A 22,994-nucleotide genomic window follows, 5' to 3' on the forward strand; every position below is an offset into this window, starting at 1 on the left:
TGATAGCATTTTCTTGTATGAAATGGCTATATGGCATGGCAGATTGCTATGATTTGCTGTGATGAGTTTTCCGTTCCTCAATTCACTCACACAAACAGCACTTCTCAGCATTAAGCCACACAATGTCTACTTTTCACTGAAGTAATGACATGTTTTATATGCGTGTGAGTGCACTGGGAGATTCCGAGTGGGTTTAAGAAGACATTTTGGAGGGAAGATGGATGAGCGAAATGTGATTAATGAGCACAAAGCACTCTAAGTCTTCTACTTTTTGCTCTTTTACATCTACCTATCTTATAAAAAAGTTTCTAAATGCATTCTTGAGATAAGCCTAATTACCCTTTTTTTGAAGAGCAATAAAATGTTCCAAATGTCTTTAAGTGGCAGCTAGAAGGGATCTTAATAAACGGTGGCCTGGTAGTGTCCATGCCAGGCCTGAAGGGGGCAGCGGTGGCAGTGGCGGTGGCGTACCGTGCAAAGTAAAGCGTTTGTCATGGGCTCCAAAATGGCGACCTCACAGTGGGGTCAATTGAATTGTATTTATTGATCATCCAGGCATCAAATAAGTGATTAAAACAACAAAGAAACAAAGGAGTCGACACATTTCAAGAAAGACAACAAGAGGAAAGCAACGGGTAGGCACAGTTACTTCTACTTTATTAACGACAACACACAAATTGACACCTTTAGTCATGCTAGCTAACAACTGTCATCACCCAGTCAACAACGGGGCTGGACTAACACGCCATCGAAACCGCCATCTTTAATTAAAAGATGAAACAACCTATTTATCGTGGTACTGGCACAGTATGAACTTAATAGTGTCGATTTGATATAACATAATTCAAATACACCATTCTTTATTTCCAACACATATATTTGTAAAACATATCTAATCGTAGCCGCCAGCCCTCCCGTTTTCACTCACACCATCGTATTTTGCCCGCCTTTCCGGCGCAACACAGCTTTCGGTCCGCTCGGCAACATCGACGTAATACATCCTGTACAAAATAAATGACGCACGCCAACAGAATAACAACGTTGCGCCACAGTATGGACTGGTCTTCACACCAGCACCTGGTTAAGAGTTCTGTTATTTTCCCTCATTTTTTCGGATCATTACCCTTATATTTAATATCCTACTGTATTAGTTCCTCAAACAGTGGCCCAATAGATGCTGTTCCTCACCAGGGGAGTCGTCCAGTAAGATGAATAAATGCCGCACCTCACATAAACATAGTTGAGTCAATAAACAGCTCCTAAATGATGACATACTTGGACTTTAAAAGAAAGGGAAAAAAGTGTTCTTAACAGAGGCAAGGTTTGGTCTTTCAGCATGTTTTCATGGCTACATCATCAGCATCCTCCACCTGTGGCGAACGTCACCATCGCCGCTGAGTCATGGAAGCAATTACAGACGCACATGACATAATGCGGGATCATCACTTGAGGACACGTTTTGGCGGCATCTCTGTCAGAGGATGTAGTTTGTTAACTTCCAAGGAAGCCTCAAACAGTCCTGATGGACTTATCTCACCTCCGCCCTGGAGACGTTTTTAGGTGGAAAGACCAAAGCGGAGATGAACGACACAAGGGAGTCACACGACAGGAAGTATTGGACATCCCAAAGCTTGGATCCTGAGTCATACCCCCAAAAAAGCATTCAATAGAATAATAATAAAATTGATTTCAATTTAATTTACAGGCTGAACGCATGACGCAAATGGAAGTAATCTGTTCCAGAGACCAAACCATGGCCGATTTTAAACTCTTGTGCAAGTGTAAAAAGAAGTGAAGTAAAAATAATTATGTTTTATTAAGCGTACAAGCACTGTTTTAAGTCTCGTAGCTAATACTGTCAAGTGTAAAAAGAAGGTAACCACTTTTGATAATAATAATAATAATAAATGGAAATAATCTATTCCAGGGTCAAACTCTGGCCATCATAAAAGCTTTATTAGGTGTGCAGGCCATGTTTTAAGTCACATTTTACCATTCTTAACTGCCATGCAAGTGTAAAAAGAAGTTAACCACTGGTAGTAATAATGTAAATAGGAATAATCTGTTCCAGGGTCAAACTGCAGCCATCATAAAAGCTTTGTTAAGTGTGCAGGTCATGTTTCAAGTCACATTCTAACGCTCTTAACTGTCACACAAGTGTGAACCGAAGTTAACCACCGGTAATAATAATGTAAATAGGAATAATCTGTTCCAGGGTCAAAATGTGGCCATCATAAAAGCTTTATTAAGTCTGCAGGCAAAATTATCTCATGAAAAAAAATAGTGTTCGTATCTGTCATACAAGCGTACAAGTGTAAAGACACGTTGAGCTGCGTTAATATTAACGCATGAAAACAATAAAACACTCCCAACATGATTTCAGTAAACAGGCGCGGGCCGTTTGTGTCGCAGGGATGTCCTTTTGTCATGCAAGCGTAAAAAGAAGTTAAGCCTCATGAGTAGAGTAAAATGCAAAAATAAATAACATTTTCAGCCACCTTGCCTGAGAGCAGCAGCGTAAAACTTGTCAAGACGCGGGACTGCAGCACACTCCCTGTGCCTGCCTTTCAGAATAAAATATTTTTTCAAAATAAAAGTCCAACATAATCAGACACATTTCATCTTTTTTTTTTTGACTCGACGTCCAATCACAACCCACTCGTTGAAAAATAAAATTCAAACTGTACATTTACTTCCCTCACTTCCTGTTCTCGTAGCGTTCTCCTCTGCCGTTGCCCCCGGTAACCACAGTATTGAAGGGACAGCTCCTGTGTGTCACTACTTGTGCATTCAGACGTCCGTTGCATCAGGGGAGTAAATAAAAAAAAAAGAAAACATTTTTTAAAAAGGCACTTTACAGCAGAACACATGGCCACGTTTACGCCAAGTGGCTAATAGAAAGCAGACGTTCTCGCAGCTGACACACACACACACACACACACACACACACACACACATACGAGTCAGTGTTAACTCCCTTTGGGGAATGCGAGGCTTGTCCGTTCAGCAAAGCAGGAGAACATGAGCGATAAGAAGAGAGATGCCAGCAGAGGAAGAAGCGTGAGATAACGCTATAAAGCAGCTGACCACAAGCATAGTCTCCCTTTACATTAATGGGAACGCTTTTTGCTCCATTTTTAATGTTCGCACGCTCACACGTTCACATTATTTCACATAGGAAACCATGTAAATAGAAATGGCCTGTTCCAGGGTCAAACTGTGGCCCTTATAAAGGCTTTATTAAGCGTACAGGCAATGTTTTGTGTCATATTTCAACATGATAAACTGTCATACGAGTGTAAAAAGAAGTTAAGCGCTGTTAATACCAAAGTGTAAAAACAGTAAACAGCAGTGGGCGTCATCGGTGGCTTTTGTTGTGACGTTAAGAGGAAAAGCTGACGCTAACCCTTCAGCAACTTATTGCAACACAGGAAAACCGTCAGAGCCGCTCAGTGCAACATGAGCGATCAGATGCTGATGTGAGTACACTAATTATACACAACACACGACACCTATTTCTTGTTAGTTGCATTCCAGCAATACCTGTAAATTGCCACTAGGTGACAGTATCGCCAAATCGAGTTGTTCTATTTCATTTTGGTTTTATTTCACAGCTGTTAACTTCTTTGTACACTTGTATGACAGGTAATAATGTTAAAATGTGACTTTAAACCTTGCTTGTGCACTTAATAGAACTTTTATAATGGCCACAGTTTGACCCTGGAACAGACTATATCCATTTACATTATTATTAACAGCGGTTAACTTCTTTTTACACTTTTATGACAGTTAAAAAAAAGGTTAAAATGTGACCTAAAACATGGCCTGTACACTTAAGAAAGCTTTTATGATTGCCACAGTTTGACCCTGGAACAGGTTATTCCTACTTACAGAATTATTAACAGTGGTTTAACTTATTTTTACACTTTTATCACAGTTAAAAAATGTTAAAATGTAACTTAAACCTTGCTTGTACACTTAATAAAGCTTTTATGATGGCAACAGTTTGACCCTGGAGCACACAATTTCTATTTACATTATCATCAACAGTGGTTTACTTCTTTTTACACTTTTATGACTGTTAAAACTGTTTTAAAATGTGACTTAAAACATGGCCTGTACACTCAATAAAGCTTTTATGATTGCAGCAGTTTGACCCTGAAGCAGACTATTTCTGTTTACATTATTATTAACAGTGGTTTATCTTCTTTTTACACTTGTATGACAGTTAAAAATGGATAAAATGTGACTTAAAACATTGCTTGTACGCTCCATAAAGCTTTTAGAATGACCACAGTTTGACCCTGGAACAGATTACCTCTATTTACATGATTATTAACAATGGTTGCACTTCTTTTTACACTTGCATGACAGTTAAAAAATGTTACAAAGTGAGTTAAAACATGGCCTGTACATGACTTTCTAAACATTGTTCTTAGGTTGAATCTTTGCGTCTGCAGCATCTAAAGTAGCACTGACGCTGTTCCTTTAAGGCCGACACATGGTCGCTTTAAAGGTTTGATTCGGGAAGTGAATGATGCGTCATGCGTGCCACCTGCAGACTAAAAGTCCACGCTGAGCAGATGACCATTCATGGTCATACCTGTCTGGCAGGGACACGCTGATTCATTTCCTTGTATGAACGACTCCCCGTGACTCAAAGCTGCCGCTGAACGCTCCTATAAATAAAGCAGCAGCTCTCGCTAGTTTGGGACTCGGCGAGCATCTTCTTTTCCACACTCTCGCTCTCCAAACATTTCATTCACACATACACGAGCACGCTGTGAATCATCTGATTGGACGTCCATTCGTCCCAAATTGCACAAGTTTCACTGCAAGCATCATTTCTGGAAATAACCCGACGCTGCCTCAGATATTGCACGTGGAATGCTCTCACGGAGCCTTGCCAACAGATAAGCCAACTTCTCCATGGAATTCTGACTTTGAGAGGCGTTCCGCTGCATTTTTTTCCAAAGATCTGCAGCAGGAACGCAACATACTGAGATAAATAAACACAGGTGGGCGGACATTGGATGATAAAGAGACCTAAAGGGAACAAGGGTGGGCAATACTGCATTTTTTGGTATCGATCTGACACCTAGTAAATACAGTATAAGCCAGTGGTTCTCAACTGGCGGGTTGGGACCCAAAAGTGGGTCGCATCCATCCATCCATCCATCCATCCATCCATTGATTTTCTATGCCGCTTATCCTAATTAGGGTCAGTAAAAAATTCAGTTAAAATGTGTAATGTACAACTCTAGCTGATGTTGTGTTCTTTTTTATATTTAATATTAATTTATGCATTATTTGTATGCATGCATGCATCACGTTCTTCCCCATTTCCTTGACAAAATGACTGAAATAAAAGTGTAAATAGTCATAAAAAAATCCATCCATCCATTTTCAAATTTTCTATGTCGCTTATCCTCACGAGGGTCATGGGGTATGCTGGAGCCTATCCCAGCTGACTTCAGGCGACAGGCGGGGTACACCCTGGACTGGTGGCCAGCCAATGGCAGGGCACATATAGACAAACAACCATTCACACATTCATACCTATGGACAATTTAGAGTCGCCAATTAACCTAACATGCATGTTTTTGGATGTGGGAGGAAACCAGAGTACCCGGAGAAAACCCACGCACGCACGGGGAGAACATGCAAACTCCACACAGAAATGCCCAACGGAGATTCGAATCCACGTCTTCCCGATCTCCTGACTGCGACTGTGTGGCCAACGTCCCGTGAGTCCAGTTCTGGTTGGAAATCTGTGACGAGGAACGTAGTTCCGCTTAGTTGCTGCTGCCATTTAAGTAAAGAGTTTGGCTCAAAACAATATGCGTTGAAAAGAGAAATACATTTGCATCACAAAAATGCCTCCTCCAAACCTTAGACCTCACAAAAAGCTCGGCGTTTAAAAGTGAAAGAAATCAATGGGAAAAAAAAATTAGTTAAATATGTGAAAAAAACGATAAAGATAACTAAAAAAAAGACTTAAATAAAAGTGTAAATAATAATAAAATAAATAAAAAATAAAACTACCATCACTAAAATTGTAAAAAACAATAAAATAAATAAACAATAAAAAATAACTTAAATAAAACTTTAAAAAATAAAATTATAAAATAAAACTAAAATACCAAAAATAAAAATGACTTAAATAAGTGTAAAAATAATTAAAAGAAATAAAATGACTTCAATAAAGCTGTAAATAATAATAAAATAAAAATGACAAATAAAAATAACTGTAGTGTAAAAAATAATAAAAATAAATAAAAAAGGCATCTTTTCACAAAAATCAGTTTTTCTTCCTTTTTTTGGGCGGGAACTGATATTTTCCTGAAACTTGCCTATGTTCTTACCGCTGATTACTCAAGAACGGAAAAAGGTAGCTGATGTAAGACTTTCTTTTGGTGGGTTCCATGTTTATATAGCTATAGAACACGAGGTTCTGTGTGCCTTGAAACATAGTCAAAATCGTCTTACATGGCCGGTGCTGAAGGGGTTGTCTTTTGAAAAATGGCTGGGATTGAATGAGTCAATTAAATAATATATTTTTGAAAAACCGTCATAGAGTGAAGCAGCGAAATACAACGCACGAAGTGGCGAGGGATGACTGTAGGAGGAAGATGAATCAAATACGGCTTAATTTTACTTTCAAATAAAAAAGTCAAACATTGGTTGTATTTAATGCATTTATTATATTTCATTTGTCGTTATTTATATATATATATATTTGTTTTATTTCTATTTATTTGTTGTTTTTTTATACCATGTTTGCTATTAATGTATTTGCAATATTTCAATGTCATTTTTGACGAGCACAAATGAGAATGGCAGGTCTACAGTAGTGTTGATGGAACCACTGTACTTCCTACCAGTAGGGGCAGCCCGGGTGCAACGTTGTACGATCACAGCCAAGCCAACCGCTGCGTGGACAGTATTTGAGGTTGCCAAACGTTGTTGTTACGACACACACACGCCATGTACGACACATTTGGGCGTATCGTCGCGGCCACCATAGGAGGATGTGAAAGCTGCCTCTTGTTACTCCACCTTAAAGTTCAGGCTAGGTCATACTAGAGGGTTACATAACCCCTTGGTTACCCCTAATAGGCTTGTCAAAGCACCTGTATTCATAAACTGGATGTGCTATCAGTTAAGTAGTTTCCTATGAAGGTAACCACATGTTTTCCTGTTGTCTTCAGCCTGGGTGTTCCTCGCTTGTGAAAATGCGCAAGCGTGCTCAAAAGGTTTGGACCCTCACGGAGCTCTTTCTGTTTTATACCACTCATAACCCCGCGTTCTTATAACGGGATAACACAACATTCCCCTCGCACAAACAGCGGATGTGTGGAAATTCTGCTGAAAATGAAACACGGCAGAGCTATTTTTAGTCCAGCTGCAGGACTGCATCGCCTGTGGCCCGCGGAGACCGAGTCGTAAAAGCTTGCAGCAGATTGGCTATTAATGAGTGTCCTGGAAGCAAAGAATTTTCCAAGAAGATGTCCCTGAGCTCCGTTCCACTGCAATAAAAATTCCCGACTAAATCTTTTTCCTTTTCTTCTCTCTGCTGCTGGCTCCTGCTCTTGCTTGTAGTAAGAAGTGTAATCTGCATGTTCACGTTCTGATCAGTACCATGCTATTTAAAGATACTGTTCTTACATTGTGCTGCTTTAATCTCTATTTTTGTGCAAACATTAACTGCGCAGCATACATTTCAGAGTTTTGCGCTAACATACCATTCATATTTACGACACTAAAGTCTGGGTTTAGAGGTTGTCATGGCAACAACAGTGCCTTCCAGCATCGCAGCATCGACATGGTTTTAGACCCACTTATTTAAAGGTCCTATGATTACATAATCTTTCTTTAATGTGTTGTTTTTGTTGAGGATGCATGTGCAACATTTGCAGGACAGCACTCAGAAACTCTGAATGTTATTTTTTTTGTGTCAACATTAGTGCTAGCCCCAGAGGTGTCCTGGCTGGTCCGCTAATGATCTTGTGCAACTGTAGCAACCAACACTAGTTTTATTACAGAGTGATGTTTTTCATGTTTGTTTTTAATCATTTAGATTAGGAGAGGTGACATTTTGGTGAGAAACTGAATAAAGGTGTAGATCAGGGGTGTCCAAAGTTCGGCCTGGGGGCGTATTTATGGTTGCTGGCACATTTATAATTTTACAAGAAAAAGTCAAAATACTACGTGAAAAAGGTTGTAATCTACCAATAAAAAGTCATAGCGTTGTAATATTAAGAGAAAAGATAACGTTGTTTTAGTAGCATTAAAGTTGAAACATTAAAGAAAAAGACATTAAGAAACAAACAAAACAATGAATAAAGTTGGAATTTTTGGAAAATTAGGTTGCGGAAAATGTTATAATGTTACGTATTTAATTTTACGAGAATAAAGTTAAATATTAAGAGACAAAAGTCATATTCTAATGAGAAAAAACGTCTCAATTTTACGAATAAATACCCTCCAAATAAAATGAAAAAACATTTTAAATACTAAAGAAAAAATGTTTAACAGTGGTGTGAAAAAGTGTTTGCCCCCATCCTGATATCTTATTTTTGTGCATTTCTGTCACACTTAAATGTTTCAGATCATTAAACACATTGAAATATTTGTCAGTGACAACACAACTGAAGTTTTTAAATGAAACTTTTTATTATTAATGGAGAAAAGAAATCCAAAGCTACATGGCCCTGTGTGAAAAAGTGATTGCCCCCTAAACCTAATAACTGCAACAACTGCAATCAAGCGTTTAACTTGCAATGAGTCTCTTACAGCGCTGTGGAGGAATTTTGGCCCACTCATCTTTGCAGAATTGTTGTCATTCAGCCACATTGGAGGGTTTTCCAGCATGAAGCGCCTTTTTAAGGTCATGCCACAGCATCTCAATAAGATTCAGGTCAGGACAGGTCAGCACCCTTTCATTTTTCACTATGTGGCCCTCGCTGGAAAATGTTTGGACACCTCTGGCAGAGATAGATCATACACCCCTCACAATCATAATGGCATCGCCGAAATATTGCTTGCTAGTGTGAGCTATAGTAAGAAAATGTTGAATTCTAGTTCTTTTAAAAATGTGTCCTCTCTCTTCTGTTTGCTTATGTTTTTACTGCATGTGTTAAATAGTATTTAGCAGAACATAAACTAAAATGAAGTAAAACTACTCATGGTGAGAAAATGAGATTGTAAGTTTTTTACCTTTTATTAAAAAACAAAACAAAACAAAACCGAAAATATATCTATATATGTATATATAAATGATTTTAAATGTATTTTATTTTTGGTCGTTTGTACATTTTTTTTTTTACCCAAAACTATTTTTTATCCAAGATTAAATGTATTTTTCTTTTTTTCCCAATATAAATATTATATATAATATATAATAAATTCAAACAACAATAGCGGGGAAAAAGTTTGATAAATATAGATTTTTTTATCTTTACTGTATTGCTGTTCTTTTTCATATTTTTTTAAAAATGTTGCATGTATAAGTTGTAGAATAAGAAGCATAGTCCTTAGTCCCAAACTAAAATACATTAAAAACAATTCGCCCTTTTTATACCATATTGGGGAAAAGGTTAGGTTGTACTTAAAAAAAATATATATACATGTATATATTTTTATGTATAGTGTTGTTGTTTTTAATTGCTTTATAAATATTCCATGCAAAAGTTGTAGCATAGTCCTGCTTACAAACTAAAATAAATTCAAATTGAAATATGAAGTTAGGTTGTAGTATTTTTTTTTATTATTTTGACATTTTTTTCCCCGTCTACTCTGATATTTTTGGTGGCCTTCTGCCTCAAGTGGCCAGGCAAAGAGAGGAGGCAGACCACCTCACTGGTGAGGACAGCAGAGAATGAGCAGACATAACAAGCGTACACAATCGCTGCGTGTTAAACACACACAGTCAGGTGGGCTGTGAAGCGATCCGAGAGGCCTCTTGTACGAACCAGACTGCTGAACAAATAACCGCACAGTCCGCAGCGATAAACGGGACCAGAGGACAGGTGTGGATGTTTCCCATTGCAGACCGCAGCCTTTCATAAAAGGACACCTCACTTCCCTCCTCGTTCTCATGCTCGACTTTGTTTGCCTAGAAACCCAATCCCCGACTTGTACCGGGCTCCTTAATGAAGCTCCTGACCTGTCAATCACCCCGTGTCCTCTGATGTCCTGGTGGACCTCCCACTTGCTCCGGATTAAACCTCAAGGCCACATGGCCCGTCTGATCGGCGTCTTTATAAGGTAAGCGTGCCTGCATGTGCGCACGTGAACATCAACAATGTGCTTATAAGGAGGCCTGGAGGTGTCGCACTGTAACGCAACGTTGTTTATTTGAACGTGACGCCGCTTGCTAGCAGGCTACATTCTCAGCGGACCTCCACTGAGTTCAAGAGCGACTGCGGCTCGCTCACGGCCGTCTAGACAGGACGTGCATCAGGAAGTCGTCAATGTACAGTGTGCTCGTTTTTTGGTTTGACTTAGGCTTAAAAGTATGGGCGTACACGTGCACATGCGCGAGCACGTTCATGCCATCTCTCCTTCAGCCGGTCACTAATGATACCTACCACCTTGCCTAACAGAAAGACTCGAAATAATCCACAAAGTCAAAACCCGTGTTAGCTTTGTTTTTGCACGAGCACATGTAGGCGTAATGTAGACCTGTGTCCTTCAATCAGTTAGTAATGATAACCACCACTGCGCATCATAGAAAGACTTGAAATAATCCACAGTCAAAGCCCATGTTATGTTTGCCCATGCAGGAGCACATGTGACGTGAACAAATCATGTGTCTCCTTCAGCCAGTTACTACTGATAATCACCACCTTGCGTAATAGAAATAAATAGAAAGACTCCAAATAATCCACAAAGTCAAACCTCATGTTACGTCTGCCCATTCACGAGCACATGTACACACAATGTAGACGTGCCTCCTTCAGACAGTTATTAATGATAACCACCACTGTGCGGAATAGAAATAAATAGAAAGACTCAAAATAATCCAATAAATAGAAGCCCGTAGTATGCTCGCTCAGGCACAACAACGTGTGCACACAGACGTGTCCTAATCAATGCGATAGCTCCTCCCGCCAGTTTTTAACACAATAGAAATAAATTGAGAGACTGGAAATACGTCACACTCGCACGAGCACATGCACGTATCATACTATCCGTGTGATCACTCCTCCTGTCATTTATTCATCATACCTTTAAGGGACAACACAACGATACATAGATGCCCACAAATTGTCCTTGCAGAGACTCAGGTTATGATTTTTACATGAGGGGCAAATACAGCGTTGCCCCACCAGAACCAGCAGAGGGCACTGCTGTGAAAAAGGTTTTTTTTGTTTTATATTTAATACAGAGTACAATTAAAGCCTATGTCTCATCCCCGTCTGTTCCATTTCCAAGGAAACATCCATAGCTAATTGGGGGCACACATTATTATGACCCCTCAAATTCTGCCTAGCAACAAGTGATATGACCAGAAAAGAGGACTATGCTTCTGTAGAGTTCTGTATATTGACTAGTCCTGTCGTTTCTAGCGAGATAAAATTGTATTGTATTATTTTAATCTTTGAGTTCAGTGGCAAAACAAGTATGCCGTATATTTTGAAGGTTATTTATCAGGCACCATGGAGATAGCTGGAGTTAAAGGGCACAAGTGGTGACAACACGTTGATGATGATTCATGACACAAAAGGCCCCATTGTATCAATTACAAAGCAATAAAGCCAGTGCACAACTTTCCACATTTCTGCTCGTGTGTGCTTTAGACAAAAGTGTTGTGTTTCCTTTGTTGTCGTACGCTATCTAAAATCCCAGGCAGCGGTGGCATTTCCCCGACATTGTTAATTTTTGTGTAAACAAGCGGCACGGCCGAGGGACTTCCAGCGCTGAAAGACAAACACGTCGCCACACGCGGCAATTCATGATATTTACTGTGCCGTTGATCACAAACGCTCGCCACCACACAAGCCTTTAAATTAGCCGGGGAACCATATTTGGTAACGTGGAACGAGGCGTAGAACAGGAGGCAGAAGCATGTGATCTCTATCGGCCAATATGTAGAAGGGACGTGGAAAAGTAAGAGTACCATAAAATGTACAGCATAGATTCTGTAGTAGTGTTGTGTCTAGAATTGAAAGAGAAAACATACCAAGATGAAAGTACACAAAAATATTTTTTAAAGGTTGTATTATTACATAGAGTTGCTTTAATGCATTACTTTTTTCAGTCAAAATGAAGAGGTATTTAATATTGGTGAGGATCTGGATAAAGGTGTAAATATTGTTTGGGATGTGGATTGTTTTTTGTTTTTGTTTTTTTTTTTTTTTACTTTTGAGCCATGTTCACCAAATTGAAAGTACACAAAAAGAGTTTTTATATTATTACATAGTATTGCTTTAATGCTTTGCTTTTGTCAGTCAACAAGAGGAGATATTTATTATTGGTGAGGATCTGGATAAAGGTGTAAATATTTAGTTTGGCTTCTGTATTCTTTTTTTTTTTTTTAACTTTTGAACCGCATTTTTTTGTAAAACTGCAGAGGGATTTTTAAAGGCCCTGATATTACTTAGTATTAGTTTAATGTTTTGCTTTTGTTTTTCAAAATTACGAGCTGTCAAATTCTGGTGAGGTCTAAGGTCTAAATATTGTTTGTTTTCTGGATTTTGGAAAAGTTACACAGGTAGGTACATACACAGGTAATTTTTCAAAGGCCATATTGTTACATAGTGTTGCTTTAATTTTTACTTCTACCAATCAAAATGATGAGATATTGACTTTTGGTGAAAATCTGGATAAAGGTGTAACTATTGTTGGGGTTTTGCCTTCTCTTTGGACTTTTGAGTCATGTTTTCCTTGGTAAAAATACTCAACCATGGTACATATGAGAGAGAACATGTTGACATATATACAGTCTGTATGCATATGTGGGTACCCATGAGAAGAAAAACAGAGCCCATGGACGTAGTTTCCTGAGGTTCCTGGGAAAGTGAGGCGCCCATGTCCATGTGTCCATGTGCATTGTGTCACACATATTTGTCCAGCGACTGGGAGTGGGCGTGGGAACACAGCAGCAGCAAATTGGAGGGAATGTGTGAATGGTTATACTACACGTGTGTGCATGTGTGCGTGTGTGTGTGTGTGTGCGTGAAACAACACCCCAAGGCGCTCCAGCCTGTCCCGCTGTACCCTCATATCATGCACTCGTTTTACAGCCACATTCCTTAGCATCCCGTCCGTGCAACATGGCCGCCCATGTATGGAAAGCACAGGAGGTGGTGGGTGGTGGACGGGTCATGGGAGGTGGCACACCATTACTTATTGATAGACAAATAGGCCGTCCAAATAAAGCTTGACACAGCGACAGCAGGACCTAAATTGCTCCCGGTCCGCAGACCCTGGGAGGGTCTTGACCCGCTTTTGGGAATCGGGAATCCTGGTTCTGTTTGTTTGTGTTGTTTCACTGGCAAATACGACTGCTAGGATTTATACACGTTTTCTCACTTTCACATTCTGAGCCCTTTGCCATCGCCATTCATTGCTGTGGCTGCCGTCCCACAGCATGGTGGCAGCTCACCGTTTTCACTTTGGAGGCGCGTTTTAAGACGTGTGTTTGGACATGTAAGTCGATGCTATGTTTGTAAACATGACTTGTGAATGTTATGGAGTGTCCCGTGAGGCTCAAGGCCGCCCACTGTTTCAACTTTTGAGGCACGCTTTGAGACGTGTAGCTCCATGCTGTGTTAGTAAACATGACTTGTGAAGGTTATGGAGCGTCGCGTGAAGCTGATGGCCGTCCCACAGCATGGTGGCAGCTCACTGTTTTGACTTTAGAGGAATGTTTTAAGACATGTAGCTCAATGCTATGCTAGTAAACATGACTTGTGAATGTCATGGAGCGTCCGATGAGGTTCCCCCACACTGTTTTGACTTGAGGCATACCACTCACTGTTTTCACTTTTTAAGTATGTTTTAAGACGTGTAGCTCCAGGCTATACTAGTAAACATCACTTGTGAATGTTATGGAACGTCCCATGAGGCGGAAGGCCGTCCCACAGCATGGTGACAGCTCAGTGTTTTGACTTTTGAGGCACGGTTGAGGCATGACTTGTGAATGCTATGGAGTGTACCCTGAGGCTTATGGCAGCCCTACAGCATGGTGGCAGCTCAATGTTTTGACTTTTGAGGCACATTTGAAGACGTGTAGCTCCAGGCTATACTACTAAACATGACTTGTGAATGCTATGGAGTGTACCATGAGGCTGATGGCCGTTCCACACCCTGGTGGCAGCTCACTGTTTTCAGTTTGGAGGTGCATTTTAAGACGGGCTATGTCAGTAAACATAATTTGTGAATTTTATGGAGTGTCCCATGAGGCTGAAGGCTGTCCCACAGCGTGATGGCCACTCACTGTTTTCACTTTGGAGGCGCGCTTTAAGACATGTAGCTCCAGGCTATGCTACTAAACTTGACTTGTGAACGTTATGCAACGTCCCATGAGGCTGAAGGCCGTCCCACAGCCTTGTGGCCACTCACTGTTTTCCCTTTGGAGGCGCGTTTTCAGACGTATAGCTCCAGGCTATGCTAATAAACATGACTTGTGAATGTTATGGAGCGTCCTGTGAGACTAAAGGCTATCCCACAGTGTGGTGGCGGCTCACAAACGTACAATACATAAAACCACCAGTGTCCATTTTAAAGCTGCTGCTTTAACAAGGCGACTACTAGTTTACCTCTCTGGGTGGTTGGCTTTTTGTCTTCTACTGATCCATGTGATGATGTCGTCATGTCCTCATGTCCAACAATCACTGTGTTGCTAAGAAGAGCGTGTGTTCAAAACAAAAGGGCGGGCCGCTCGGCAACCGGGGCCAGCTCACGACTTCCGCCGGCTCGGTGACTCATCTGTCAGCCAGCGCTCCGTATCTCCCAGTCTGGAACAATCTGCATCACTCAGCCATGATTGAGGGGGGTGGGGGGTGGGGGTTAGAAATCCAGCGATTACGCGTACCAGAGAGACCGAGAACTTAACGAAACAGGAAGTCGGCGCGAGCTTTTACACCGGAGGAATTTCCTGCCTTGTTCCACAGCTGAGGAGAGACAAGAGGAAGCAGGAGGAAGAAGGAAAAGGAAGACGGGCTTAAAGCCACAAGAACCACATTTTCCATCATTAATATCCGCTCCCTGGCTGGACAACATGGCGTTCAGAAGGGCAGCGGCCCACAGCAGCAAACAGACGTAAAAGTGTCATACAAACTACTAAGTTGCCTCTTGCAGCTTTTATTTGCTGTCTGTGCCCCTGTGGTAAAACACTGTTTACTCAGCAACTTAACACTTGTCTAATGGTTGTCCTCAGGGTGTCTCTGAGCTCTTGTGGGCCCACCAAAGAGGGAATATGAGGCCTTAGGGCAGCGGACAGGCCTGAACATTCATTGATGGGGTGAAAATGTACCTAAATATGTATAGAATACGTAATGTATACCTAATGCAGGGCCACATAGTGAAAAATGAAAGGATGCAAGGGCCACTTTGACATTTTGTAAAGCAACACATGTACTGTATATATGCTAAGAAGTTAGATATATTTCAAGAAAAAACTGCATCAGGGCTTTGAGAAATGGGTGAAAAAGTGGATTTGTATCAACTTCTGTCTTTGCGCTTTTTTTTCTCATTTTTGCAGGGTTTTTGTCCCCAAATATTTCAACTTTCTTCTTCAACAAGCTTCATAAATTTTCTTCCTGTAATTTTCTGACTTTACTCTCAAAATATATTGACTTTATTCCCATAATATTCTAACTTTTTTCCAACCTAATTCCAATTTACTTTGTTTTGTTTGTTTTTCATGCTATCATGACTTACATTTTTTTTCTTTAATAGTTCAACTCCATGTTCCTAAAATGGCATTATTGTTCCTCATAATATTATCAGATTATTCTCGTGAAATTGCAACATTTCTTCTCAGCTGAAAACTGCTTTTTTCTCTTCATGTTTTGGCTTTATTCACGTAAAATTACAGCTGTTTTTCTTTTCTGCTCTTGTTTTTTCCCCCAACTATTTCAGCTTTCTTCTTGTAAATTTTCTTCTCTTAATTATTCTCTTTATTCCCATAATATTTTGACTTTGTTCTGTAATAATCTTTCCTCATAATATTACAATGTTACTAAAATTTCAACTTTTTCTCCTTAGATTACAACTTTTTATGTTAATATTTTGACTTCATTCTCGTAACATTACTGCTGATTTTTCTATTTTTGCTGGGTTATTTTTTTTGGTTTTCTTGTTCAATATTTATTATATTTTTAGAATGTGCCGCGGGCCAATTAAAAAACAACAGCGGGCCGCAAATATCCTCCGGGCTGCACTTTGGACACCCCTGCTATACCTCTTGCAATAGAGGGGATCATTTGAATTTAAAAAACATAATAATAATACAAAACAAACACTTGCCAAGTTTCATACAAATAGCCTCTAGACTTTTATTAAGATGTGTAGCGAAGCCTGATTTTTATTTATTTTTTTACAACGTGGTGGGCATATCCACAGAGTGGGCCCATTAAGTAGGGGAGATGGGTTTTAGCACATTTTGTACTCCACATTACTGTTACAACATCATTAAGAAGTCACTTATGCATAATAGGGGACGTAAATGATGCAATGATCAACACTTGACCAGCGTGCCGTACTTTGCCCACCACTGTCTTACGCTGCCAATTATCCAAAGTCTACACATCCTTCGTGCCAGCTTTTTGTGATGTATTTTTCTTTTTTTTTTTGAGAATTACAACCTGTATGACAATTTTAGGCGGCTCGCTTTTAACGACCTTTAACGTCCAGTTTAGACGTGTTCAGTGTCAGCGCCACGTCCTTTATGTCGCACTATGTGGCGATACAACCTGCTTGTAGTGCTATTCATACCCTGACCTATCACAATCTGTCACGCTAACATTCTATCACACTTCAACAGCCACTGAAGGCGTGCATAGCATCACTGTGTGTGTATTTAAATACACATACTGTATATCTATATATACACATGTACCAAGTCTATTTTTAAAGCTTTTTGCCAGCTGTGTGAGTGGTGTGAATGGCTCTGTGTGTCACGGTCAACAGTGATGCCAACGCTGAGGCAGTGGAATGAAACCACACCCCCTTCTTTCAATCGGACGCCATACTTGGAGCCAGATGGAAAATATGGCTGACGTAGCCAAGCCACCATTGTGATGCATCGTTGAGGGCAGAACTGCACGCGCTGCATGTGCTGCACGCTTACGCCAGCAGGGGTCTCTAACGTGAGGTTTTTTTTGGGGGGGTCCTGGGGCAGTATTTCTTGCATCACCATGCATAATGTATTGAGAGAGTACAGAGCAACATTTCAAGTCCAAACTATTTGGAAATTGACCAACGTTTTTGAGGAAAGTCGTGCAAAAATTCAGCTCAGCAATCATCTACAGTAAAACAAGTGTGTTTTGCGTTTTCTTTACCACCAAAGAAGGGTGGAAAAATGTGATGTTGACCATAGAACAGGAAATGGAATTTAGCATAGCATAGCATACCTGTGGCTCTGTCCTGGTTGCTCAGTACAACATGGCTCACAAATATGGCACACAAAATGTGCTTGATATGGTATAAACGCAGTATCAGATTAATAAATGTGATATTAAAAATCACAGTTTGTGTGTGGTGAACTTATTTTTACCCACATATGACTTTTCAAATCTGACTTAAAACAGTAAACGCGTTCTAGTTGACCCTGGAACGGATCGTTTCTGTCCCAATTGTCTTCTACAGGGAGTCTAGTGAAGATAGACTTCTTTTTGTTGTTTTTACTTTTTACGGTTAACGATGCTTAACGCCATTTTACACTTTTACAGCAATTCAGAACCTTAAAAGTGTGTGACTTAAACCATTGTCTGTACACTTGATGAAACTACTCTGATGGACACAGTTTGATCCTGGAACACATTATTAGTGGTAACTATTTTATTGACAAGACTTTTTGTTGCTTCTTCTTCCTTTTACACTTGTATGACAGTTGAGAGTGTTAAAATGTGATTAGAACATGGCTTGCACACTTAATAAAGCTTTAGTGGTGGCCACAGCTTGACCCTGGAACAGATCATTTCAATTTATATTGCTATTAACTTTTTTTGACACTTGTGTGGGTGTTACGGTGTTACCTAATTGCATGCCAACAATATAAATGTGTATTTATTCATACTTTTAGATTAATTTTGGTGTGTCTGGGAGATTTTGAAAACATTTGACTTGCAGAATTAGAGCAGAGGTCCTTCAGGGGGCCTCCATCCCCCCAACAGCTGTGAAATGGCCCTCCAGACACGGCGGATTACTGCCATCAGTCAGCTCACAGCCCGTGTCGGGGGTACTCCTGAGAGGCGGCTATAAATACGTAAAGTATGGCCCACTAGTTCACGTTGCTGCTACCACGCGGCCAAATTTGGGTGCGCTGTTCGATCCCCCGTTGGCTTCCAGTGAATCAGCTAAAGCAGTAGTCACTCGCTCCAGACGCTGCGTTCAGGGTCTGGTTGGAGTGACTGAGCTGTTTCTAACTGTGCTTGTGAGTCAGAGCCAGCAACACCCTCCCCTTAACCCCGAATCCCTGTTAGACCACATCAGATGCTCAGATCAGGTCTATGATGTCATCAGTGACAATTTCACCAGGGTCTGTGTCTCAATTCTGGGAATTTGGGGAGTTTGGATCTGTTCCATATTCCACTTATCCATACTAAGACATTACTATAAATAAGATCTTTTTAAAATGACTTATGCTTTCCCATAGCTGTCACAGCATCACAGAACTTTTAAACACAATGTGTAAAAAATGATTAGTTGAATTAAAAAATAATAACTAAATACAAATTTGGTTTACTCTTTTTTTACAGCACAAAATTAAAAAAATGACTACATTGCCGTAGAGGGTTTATAATCCCTGAACAATGGATTTGGGAATGTGTAAAATTATGTTTAAAAAAAAGCCACATAAGCAAACAAAGGAAAACAAAAATTAAAAACTATCAATATACTGTATGTTGATGACAAAAGATGGCAGCACAAGTGGCAACAAACATGTTGCTAGGCAGATTCCTCCAGCACAGTACTGTCACTGCCCAATGAGACTGCCTATGGAATGACCACGCCCACCACTTCAGGTGACTGGAACAGGAAGCCTGAAAAACGCTTTGCTTTATAAAAAACAGCACTTTTCTGTGATCCAGACTTTATTTTTAGTCTTTTTTTGTCAAACTTACACAATGAGAAACATAAATAAGGACAACTTTTCTTCAGTGTTTGTTCAAATGCCAACATAATGATTGTTGTTGCCCAATAAAGTGAACAATGGAATAGCCACACCCACTTGGTCAGGTGACCGGAACAGAAAGTTAACTCCTCTGGCAACACTTCCATGGCATTTTTATTTACTTATTTATTACTATTTTTATGTCAATTTTCTACCAATAATTTAAACAAAAGACGACAAGGTCTGTGCAGTGAGTGTACAAATGTCCCAAAAGGTCGTAAATTTGAAAAAATGACCTAAATGGCCAATGGAGGAATGCTACATTGGCTTTCAAAAGCAGTATGATAAAAGGTAAACGGTGATGTTGTAAGCATTGTTTAGCTGGTTAATCATTCCAGATTGTAACACATCTCTACTCAAAAGTGGAAAACCTATCGCTTTTTTTCTACCACAAAAGGTAAACAATAGGGGTGGGCGGGTCGATCCGAAAGATACTACAGTAGGTGATGCCCGATATTTTTCTGTTTTGCTGTATTTTATGTCCACAAATATCTCTTGTTATATTTTTTTGGAAAGTTATAATCAACCAGTTAAATACGAAAGCACAAAATCATTAAATGATCTTGAAAATTGTCAAGTAAAAAGTGTCAAATCGGCAGTTCTGGACTTGCTTTTATTTGGTATCATATCGATAGCAAAATGTACAGTATCGTCCACCCCAAAAAACAGATGAGTGGATGACCTGTGAAATTTTTTTCTTCAGGGAATCACACACAGGCCCCTCCTCCTCCAGTCCTCCAGACTTCAGTTCCAGGTTGTGGGAACTCCCTGCTTGATGATCCGGAGGAGGGGGTCTTGGAGCTCAGTACGGTGGAGGCGTGGGTCTGGAGCGCACACAAGAGCTGACGGTGCGTTCACGTCCCTGAAGTGCTTTGCTTTCAGCCTAGTCAACCCGCAGGGATGCAGTTGTAGCAAGAAAGAAAAAACATTCCAAAAAAAAGAAACCAAACCTGCAAGACTCTTCTTGCGAATTGAAACCAACTTTTGAGTGCACTTTGAAGTACAATGTGCTCCGGGAGCATTCGCGCAAAAACGCCGGGGCATGGCGCCATCGCTGCCCGCTCGCTGCTGTGCCTCGCCGGGCTCCTGCTCGCGTCGGCTCCGGGCTGTGGAGGCTTCAACCTGGATGTGGACAATCCGTCGGTTTACAGCGGAGCCCCGGGAAGCTACTTTGGATACGCGGTGGACTTTTATTTAGCCGATTCGTCCAGGTGAGTGAAAGAAAACACAACTTTTTAACTACTTCTTCACTTCTGATCATTTGGTTGTGTCCATGAACGCACCATTTGGGTTAACTCATGGACAACTCAATTCTTTTTGCAGTTTTTCTTTGAATCTTTTTATATATCATTTTTTCATGTAATTATTTTGTCTTTATTTCATTAATTGTGTATATATACATAATTAATTATGACTACTTACTTATTTGTATAAGCAGTTATTAGTATTAATGTTATAATTCTTTGAGAAAATTAATTTAATTGAACTTTTTCTATCGTTTCACCTCCAGTAAAGCTGCTTGTGATCAGCTGATCCCAGTGTGGGAATTCCTCCAACTGTTATGTAGTAGAGTAGAATTATTTTCCTTATTAAATGTTGCAGCAAATGCGAAGCAATGTCTGCAAGGAATTGCTGAGGATTGCTTTTTTTTGGACTCTGCCATGCTAGTAAACTTAAATGAGCCTTGAATGCAACACTCCTGTAGTTGTAATCATCATTACCCCTCATCCCCACCCGTCCTAAAAAAGGTTCACTTCCTGGCTGAGAGGCTTTGGTTCAAGTGTCTCCCTTGTCCTTCCTTGGACACCTAGACACGAGGACACCCCCTCCATCCTCATCCAGTCTCTTTAAAAGCTTTCCCTGGGAAGATTAGATGATTTACAGTAAGACGTGAAACTTGCCTCACCGCTGCATCCCCTCCTCCTCCTTACGACCTCGTCCATGATGTCATCCAAGTAGAGCTTTTTAATTCACCCCCCCCCCTCCTCCTCACATGTCTGGCCTCCCCATCATCTCTTTTCACCTCATTAAAGATGAGGAGACGTCATCTTATTGGTGACGGAACTTTTAATGCAGGGGGGAAAATGAAAGAAAGACCAGCTCGCCTCCAGAATGAGAGAAGGGATTCCGTTCTTCAATGAAAGATACGTAAAACTTTGTCGTTATGGCTGCTAGTTTACGCGACGACTGCATGGAAGTTTATCCAAAAACCACGACAGATGGTAATCGTGCCGTTCTAAAACTGAATTCTCGTGTTTAGCATCTGCGGGTTTAGTGCACAATCAAAAGTTGTTAGCTATGCATGACGATTATCGTACAATTTCAATATATAATTATCGTATTTATTGTCGTTCGTCATCTATTCCGATGTGTAATTTATTACTGTTAGCTATGTACAGTACGGTATATCGTTAAGATGTGATTACGTTTCAGATGGTTATCGTACCATGTTCTGCGTCAGAGTTCATTGTGCGATCAAAAGTTGCTAGCTATGCATGAAACAGCGTACGGTATATTGATAAGCCGTGAGCAAATTTTAAATATGGTTCATCCATCAACCATGCTAAAAGTTCCTTCGTGATTTTTGTTTTTACACATTTATCGTTATTGCGTCTGAGAGGATGGTTATCGTGTGTTAGCTATTTATGAAACGTTATGAATTAACGTATGAAACGTTAATTTGTGATATATTTACGCATTTATCGGGATTTCGTCTGAGAGGATGGTTATGGTACCTTTTCAGAATGTAATTACTGTATTTACCTACTTTACCGTCTTTCAAAAGTTTATTGTACTGTTTTAAAATGTAATTATCGTGTTTAGTGTCTGAGATTTTGGTGTGCAATTAAAAGTTGTTCGCTAGGGATGATGGTTATTGTACCATTTCCAAATGTAGTTATCGTATTTACTGTCTTTTACCCTGTGTTGTTTGCTGGGGATTAAATGGTAAACAGTTTAAACTGGGCCAAGACAGTTATCATACTGTTTTAAAATAGAATTATTGAATGTATTTTATTTACCGTCTTTACCGTTAGCCCGATGCACAATTCATTACTGTTACTTATGTACGGAAGGGCGTACGGTGTATTGATAAAATGAGATGCCGTTTCAGAGGGTTATTGTACCATTTCAGAATTGATTAATCGTATTTATGGTGTTCCTCGTCAGAGGGTTACGTGCGCAGTTAAAAGTTGTTAGCTAGGGATGACGGTTATCGGCTGTTAGTCCGATGTGCAATCAAAAGTTGTTGGCTATAGGAATGAAATGGGCAACAATTTAAACTGCTAAAATTTCACACGGTTGTTGTACCATTTTAAGATGTAATTATCGTATTTATTGTGTTTAGCGTCTTAAGTTTGGTGCGCAGTCAAAAGTTGTTGGTTGATAAACAGTTTAAACTGTGCCAAATAAACACATTTATCATACCGTTTTAAAATAGAATTATTTATTTACCGAATTTACCTTTAGTCCGATGCGCAATTTGTTAATGTAAGCTGTGTACGTCATATCGATAAAACACGATAACGTTTCAGATGGTTATCATAGCATTTCAGAATTGATTCATCTTATTTATCGTAGAGTTGAGTGCGCAATCAAAGGTTGTTAGCTATCTTGCTATGACGAAAAATGTCGAAAAACGGTTAGC

General features: G+C 40.0%; 1 protein-coding gene across 4 annotated transcripts in view; it reads left to right on the plus strand.

Moving 5' to 3' along the window:
* The first annotated feature begins 332 nt into the window (after positions 1-332).
* itga5 (integrin, alpha 5 (fibronectin receptor, alpha polypeptide)) overlaps positions 333-22,994 on the plus strand; it is a 74,833-nt gene continuing 52,171 nt past the window's right edge. Inside the window, exons 1-3 of one of the 4 annotated variants that reach the window (XM_054794619.1) lie at positions 334-635; positions 10,122-10,269; positions 20,052-20,559. In XM_054794619.1, the coding sequence (XP_054650594.1) occupies positions 20,354-20,559 (206 nt within the window). In that variant the 5' untranslated portion in view covers positions 334-635; positions 10,122-10,269; positions 20,052-20,353. Of the gene's footprint in view, positions 636-10,121; positions 10,270-12,014; positions 12,115-20,051; positions 20,560-22,994 lie in introns of those variants that run through there. The other 3 variants (XM_054794861.1, XM_054794708.1, XM_054794787.1) reach the window with 3 other exon arrangements.

Source organism: Dunckerocampus dactyliophorus, chromosome 1, assembly GCF_027744805.1.
Source record: "Dunckerocampus dactyliophorus isolate RoL2022-P2 chromosome 1, RoL_Ddac_1.1, whole genome shotgun sequence".
NCBI lineage: Eukaryota > Metazoa > Chordata > Actinopteri > Syngnathiformes > Syngnathidae > Dunckerocampus > Dunckerocampus dactyliophorus.